Genomic DNA, 6,595 nt, shown 5'->3' with positions numbered 1-6,595 from the left:
CGTACTACTACTACTACTACTACTGCTGCTGCTACTACTACTACTACTACTACTACTACTACTACTACTACTACTACTACTACTACTACCTCCTTTAAGAGGGAAACAACAGCAAGAACTACAACTCATGGTTCAATACAAACCTGTCTGTCCTCAATTGCCCAGAGACTCAACACAACAGGGAGCTTACACGGCTTAACCCTTTCTACAGCTATTAACTTCAAGGGCACCACCATCACAGCTAATATCCACCTACTGTAATGAACTCACGTGCAATACATGGACGGTTCGAAATATAATAATAATAATGACGACGACGGCCAAAACCCACGAAAAAATATATATACTTTATTAACATTGTCCATATCGATTTACGCTGGACAGAAAAGGGCTCAACAATAATACTACATTCACGAGATCACCATAGAGAGAAGCTTCACCGCAGTCCACGACCGCCGGCCTGCGCAGATATAGCAGTCCCCTTCTGAAACAGTCGCTTGAGCTCCGTTTCCCTATCACTTTCCTCATCCGAGCTACTATCACTACAACTGCTCTCTCCACTACTCGAACTGCTAGAGCTACTGGAGTTAGCCCGACGGCGCCTCCTCTGCATCTCTTGGAGTTGCTCCAGTGCTCTTTGCTGCGCCACTATTTCCCGAGCTCGCTCCTCATTTTCCTTCACTTTCTGATTACGAAGGTTCAATAGTCGCGCCACATAGCGTTTCAAATTCCTCTGGTCTCTCGGGGCCATCATGTCCACATCTAGCTCCTGCAGCATCCCCGTAAAAGGATCTAGTACGACTCCAGGACAGTTACGCAGCTTCTTATCCACTACTTGACAGAGATCATCAGGCGTCAGTTGATTCATGTCCTCCTCTAACTTAACTTTCTCCTCTGCTGTCAAAGGCAAAGCCGGCCCTCTAGGGCCCCCCACACTATCCCTTCTAACCGACCCACCACCGCCGCCGCTCACCCGAGGGGTCTCGCTTAGATTCGACACGAACTGCGTCAACTGTGATATCTTATCCTGGAGCTGCTCTATCTGAGCCGTCAACTCTGACTCTGTCGTCTTCGACCCGGCACCGCCGGAATTTCTGCCTCTTTTCCGCGCCTCCTTAGAACTCCCCTCATCTTTACTCTTGTAAGCAACTGATTGTTTGCCACCCTTATGCCCTCCCCCTCCACTAGACTGGTGCCTATGGGGCGCGCTCGAAGCCGAAGTCGTCTCTGGGGGCTCGTCAATCATCGGATATTGAACTTCCACATAGTCCGCATTCTCAATGCGATATGATGCATCAAACATCAATTCCGTGCACAATTTATTCAACCGCTCCGCCGCCTTGAACGGCTGCGAATCTTTAGGGTAATTTTTCAATGCAAATCTTACAAGTAAACGTAAGTCTCTCTCCAACTCCAAATGTGTAATGTACTTCCCCTCTTCTACCATATGCCGCACATGGGCCAAATTGATGGGCAGCTGGCACGCACTAAAGCTGACCCCCTCCACTTGCCGAGGCAGAACCGGATGACTGAACCAATATGGTATACTATCAGCACCGGAAAATCCCTGATCGCCCTCAATAGTGTTCAACACTCCCATGAAAACTGTTTTCAAATGAGCGCCGTCCTCACCAGCTCTCGCCGCCAATCCTCGAGGCATCACTATACGAGCTCCCGGGTCCTTTCCACTCATTAAAATAGCACTACCGGAAGTCATAGTCGCTGCTGCTGCTGGGACGTTAACAGGCACACTATCCTTCTTTACTGTAGAACCTCGCCTAGGTAGAAGCCCCATCCTTTGCTCATCTACAGAGCTCATCTTCATACTTGAGCTCGCGGACTGGGACGGAGCACTTCCACTTTCTCCCTGAGGCTTACCAAGTCGAAATAGTTGATCAATTTTTCTATTTTTTTGCTAGTCAAATGCCACCACAATATTCACTAGAGACGAAACTCATTGAAAGGCTCATGGGAGAAACTGGTCTTCATACTAACAAATCGAATCTCATTTCACAACTTGAATCGATCGGAATATTTTACCCACCGTTTACTACCCTTTTTCTCTTCCCCATAGTGCAACTCCTCATCACAGGAGACTTCTCGCTCGCCCCGTCAGCAGTGCTGCCCGAAGACTCTCTACTCCTCCTTAGAGCCGAGACCGTCGCCGCGAAGGACAGCTCAGCTTGAGGCGACGCGGGTGGAGTCTTCACTTCCTCAAATGCAAATCCGCTGCCTTCCAAACACTCCCGCGCCGATTCCAACTCGGGCAAAGACAGAAAAAGTTCTCCCCGAAATGAATAGCCGGCGGGTTTATGATTAACGTTTGAGTCCAACAAGACGGTACCTTGGGTACTCCCAACGTTGATCGTCTCAACCTTCACCGACACTCCACTTTCCTCTGCCGATAAAGCAGTTGAATTCAAATCTACGTCCGCAACGATTGATTCAACCGAAGCAGTTGCCACCTCCGGCGTAATGATATTGTTCATACCGGTCGAGCGAAAACTCTTCAGAGAAAAGTCCCTCATTTCACTTGGACACGATATTTTTATCAACGCAAATGGAGTAAAGAAGGAGAAATCTGGTATGTAACAAAAGGTGCATCGGAGACCGCATCGCATACCGTAAACTCGCCAAATCTTTCTCTAATGAGCTTTCGTGTATTTCTTGGAAGGCTTAGCTCCCTTGCCCTTCTTCGGCCCTTCATCCTCCTCCGCAGTTGCCTCCATGAACTGATCGACAAGTGCTGAGAAACCGCTCTTGTGTGGATTCACGCCACCAAACGGCCGTCGCAGTGCTCTGATGAGAATAACAAAAAACAAGCTCAAGCAAGTAGTGACGTACCTATGGTCGTGGGGGTCCTGTTCCAATATATGCAGCTTGAAGACCTCCGAATCTGTAAGAGTCATTAACGCCATGACCGAGCTCAGGATTAATGGTTGGACGTAACCCATCCTGTAGTGAATAAATACGACCTGAAACTCACGACGATTCGCCTCCCCCTCGAGACTTCATACGAAGTACGTACGGCGATATACAACCCCAGGAGCTTACAATGACGATTTGTATGAGCTGATTCTGCACGAGGTCCATCAACTTGTTGGTATCATATTGTTTAACTGTCATTGCTTCGACCGGTTCCATCTGGCCTAGACCTGCCCACATGCGACATGCGACCCTCGAGGGCCTTGGATATGTTCTTACCCGCGTCCTTCTCGTGAGCTGGAACGATCTCCTTGTCTCCCTCTGTGTTGCTCCTTATACTTCTATAAATCATCAAAAACACGCCCGTTTGAGCTACCAACCGGATGGCAAAAACGACTCGGCCGATTATAGTCATTTGGTCCTCGCTGAGAGGCAACTGCTTGAGCAGGAGCAAGACGCCTATGGGGAGCAGAGCACGCCAGATCTTCGGTTTCTGTGGAGGCATCGGCTGAGACTCGTTCTTCCGCTTGGACTGGGCCATATTAAACGCAAAGGAGATACACTGGTTGGCTACACCCACTATGCGGCTGGCGATATTGCTACTTCACCCTCTGCTCATGTGACGCTCTAGTTAGGCTTGGTCGCAATAAAGCATTTCTTAGTGAGCGCCGAAATCGTAATAATAAGGAGACCACTAAATCAGTTTCCTTGTAAGTGTAGGGAACTTCCGACGAGGAACCCCCAAGAGGCTATAACGCTATGAGGCACTCGTCTAGAGGTCTTCTAAACGACCCGGCTGAGTGCTCGGAGGTCGCAAGAAGCGACTTTCCCAGACGGGCGAGCGAGAGAGTTTTAAGCGGAGCGAAGCAGTTCATCTTTCCATTTTTTGAGCGGAGCGAAGCGATCAACGTAACTGAAATCGGGCGACCACCGTTCGTTGCTGCTGTACCCATGCTCATACCTGGCTGCCTATGGGGAGGTGGACACAGTGTACCATTGACAATTACGAACTACGAGTGGTGCCCCCACTCAACTGTAGTCATTACGGCATCTCCCCCTCGTTGTAATGATGTATCCCATCACGTTTACCTCACATAGACGTCTCTCCTGGGGGACATCTATGTCCGTCACAGCGGAGCGGTGGAGTGATGAGTACGATTTCTCCTACAACGCAGCAAGTATTACTGCTAGCTCAGGGATCTACACAGGACTCGTCCCGGTTAAAAAATAGGGCGAATACCACACCAATGGCACATCAGAATTGCGAGGAAGCGCCCTCAGGTTGCGTCCACTGTCCTAGTTCGCTATCTCTTCGACACTGTAAGGAACATACCCCTGTAGTATGAGTTCGCCACTTCTACCAGTATGCTGTTCGTGACCTGGTCGCCTCTGCGTTGTTAATAGTGCTCCATCGTGTCACTTGCAGTTGTATTTCACGTCCTGTTATCACTCGCCGTCTCACCGATGCTAATACTAAGAGGGAAGGAGTACTACAAAGGGCGATCCCATAACATTGGCAATTTCGCTGTATCGGCTTTTATACAAGGGTGGTCAATACTATATTAGTGCTTCTAGGAAAAATGATGGATTTCTTATTGGAAACACTCTGGCCTCGACTCGAGTTCTTGAGAGGAGAAACAGATATGAGGCTCGTTTAGGGAACGGAGTCGTTCGGTCCATGTCGGCATCGTCGGGAGGAAAGAAAGCGCAGGTTCTGAATGCTTTGCTGATAAGACTTGTGTATTTGACCACGAGCTGCAATGGCAAGGGTCTTGGAGGGCAGCCGGGCGCGTGAGAGGTATCTTGTAGCGCTTCAGAGTTTGGCGGTTGAAAATTTTAGAGTAGGGGGGACTGAGATACTCATGATGGTGTTGGACAGGCAGGATTGGACGATCAATGCTCAGGAATATAAGCGGCGCGAAGCAATCGTTCCGAGCTGTATCAGAAAACTAAGGACTGGGGGTGCCGAGGTTGTTGTAGGTGATAGGGTGGGCTATGCGTGGGCCGTCTTCAATCGTGAAAAGTCGACCGGCCAGTAGTACGTTGAATTGGCTGCCAAGGATGTTAAGAGTGTTTTGCAGCAGAACTCGAACGTCGGTTGAGTGCTAAAAGGCACGGTCGGAGGTGACTGTGAAACGACATCTCTGAGGGGGTCTGACGGCGATGGCTCTCTCATGGAGTTTACACTTGATGAACTGTGGACAAAGGCGGTGGCGTCAGGGAGAGGCCTAAAGAGTGTGATATGATTAATGAATTCATTTCTGCGACTGTTTCTGAACCACGATGGTGAAAGTGTTGGTAACAGCGCATGCTTGGGAGGGGGTGTGGGGGTGCCGACCTACTGTGATGATTTCGCGTCGTTATCAGCCATTATCTCTCCGAGAATTTCTATTGGATATACGTTGCTGGAGCTCCACCTTATATGCGTTACTGTTTCCTACTGACGCTTGTACAACTGGGCGGAGGTTTTGAGCTGAAGGGGACGGCTCATCGCCATGCGTTGAGTCTTGGGCACGGTAGGTGTGAAGTCTTATCGGTCGTCGGAGGTGCATTCGTTGCTGTATTGAATCTCATGAATACGTAGCTTATCTCGTTGGTGTGATAATCGTGGTGGCTTTCTTTGGAGTTTTGTGTCAGGACAAGTTGGATGGGAGGACCAGGCATCATACTACGCCCATCATGATCGATGCGATTTGGGAACCACCGAGACTATCAAGTTGATGATCAAACCCGGCCAGTATTCGTTGAATAATTGTGATGCCCCCGGGAAGAATTCCTTTCGGGATAAGAGCCATATTCCGAACAACCTCGCGATTCCCGGGGCACATGGCAAGGAGTGGTGTGTTGAATATTTCAAACAGCTGGGATTTACCCCCGGACAATCGCTGGAGTATACGAGGAAAGCTATATGTGATCCCAATACATGTAAGGAGTATGCTGTTAGAGAAGCGCTTACACTGGGCTCCAATAGAATAGCCTTTGTATAGAACATAGTCATCACGGAATTCCACATGTCTCCATTCATCCCTAGGGAATCGGGCTGTTCTGATATTAGTTTTATAGATACCCAAAAGACCACCACTACTGCAACACAAACAACAACAACAATTTCGAGTGAGTTATCCATGTGGAGTTCCAATAGACATCAGAGTATCAAGTGTTGATGTGTGCCAAGACCTTGAACGACAGCGGCAGGATTCGAACCTGCGCAGGCAGAGCCTAGTGGATTTCAAGTCCACCTCCTTAACCACTCGGACACGCTGTCGTATGGTGTTGGGATGTCTCATGCAGCTTCAGCACTGAGACACATCACGTATTCGCGAAGCCAGCGGAGCGTATGCTGCCACGCGCATTTTCGAAACTGATGTGCGCTGTGACGGAGAGCGAGCGGGAAATCCTCGGGAAAGGCCCCTGCCGCGAATCGAACCCGCGACCGTTACAAACATTTCAAACTCCGTTCCTTCGTCTCGGAGGCGTAGTGAAAAAAATCTTATGGAATGCTCACCTTCTGAGGAATCCCATTCTCAGCTTCATCTCTCTCAGAGCCAGTCGGATGGGAGGACCAGGCATCATACTACGCCCATCATGATCGATGCGATTTGGGAACTACAGAGACCATCAAATTAATGATCAAACCCGGCCAGTATTCGTTGAATAATTGTGATGCCCC

At 49.2% G+C, this 6,595-nt stretch overlaps 3 protein-coding genes and 1 non-coding gene across 4 annotated transcripts in view; all 4 read right to left on the bottom strand.

The window, feature by feature from the left end:
• Pmar_PMAR018317 (hypothetical protein) overlaps positions 1-365 on the bottom strand; it is a gene marked incomplete at both ends in the record, with an annotated part of 686 nt that extends 321 nt beyond the window's left edge. Inside the window, one exon of the mRNA XM_002766435.1 lies at positions 348-365. Within this exon, the coding sequence (XP_002766481.1) occupies positions 348-365 (18 nt within the window). The remainder of the gene's footprint in view (positions 1-347) is intronic.
• A 71-nt stretch (positions 366-436) lies between these two features.
• On the bottom strand, positions 437-1,693 carry Pmar_PMAR018316 (hypothetical protein; the record flags this gene model as incomplete). The annotated part of the gene is made up of 1 exon (XM_002766434.1): positions 437-1,693. The coding sequence occupies one exon, from the start codon at positions 1,691-1,693 to the stop codon at positions 437-439; it is 1,257 nt and encodes a 418-aa protein (XP_002766480.1).
• Positions 1,694-2,645: 952 nt separating this feature from the next.
• On the bottom strand, positions 2,646-3,466 carry Pmar_PMAR018315 (conserved hypothetical protein; the record flags this gene model as incomplete). The annotated part of the gene is made up of 4 exons (XM_002766433.1): positions 2,646-2,799; positions 2,845-2,975; positions 3,055-3,155; positions 3,205-3,466. The coding sequence occupies 4 exons, from the start codon at positions 3,464-3,466 to the stop codon at positions 2,646-2,648; spliced, it is 648 nt and encodes a 215-aa protein (XP_002766479.1).
• Positions 3,467-6,108: 2,642 nt separating this feature from the next.
• On the bottom strand, positions 6,109-6,190 carry Pmar_PMAR018314. Its single transcript has one exon. It is a non-coding gene; the product is annotated as a tRNA-Ser (tRNA).
• Positions 6,191-6,595: the final 405 nt, after the last annotated feature.

The sequence above is a fragment of the Perkinsus marinus genome (assembly GCF_000006405.1).
Source record: "Perkinsus marinus ATCC 50983 genomic scaffold scf_1104296972926, whole genome shotgun sequence".
NCBI lineage: Eukaryota > Perkinsozoa > Perkinsida > Perkinsidae > Perkinsus > Perkinsus marinus.
The sequence above is the reverse complement of the archived record's forward strand: the minus strand, read 5'-3'. Positions and strand labels throughout refer to the sequence as shown.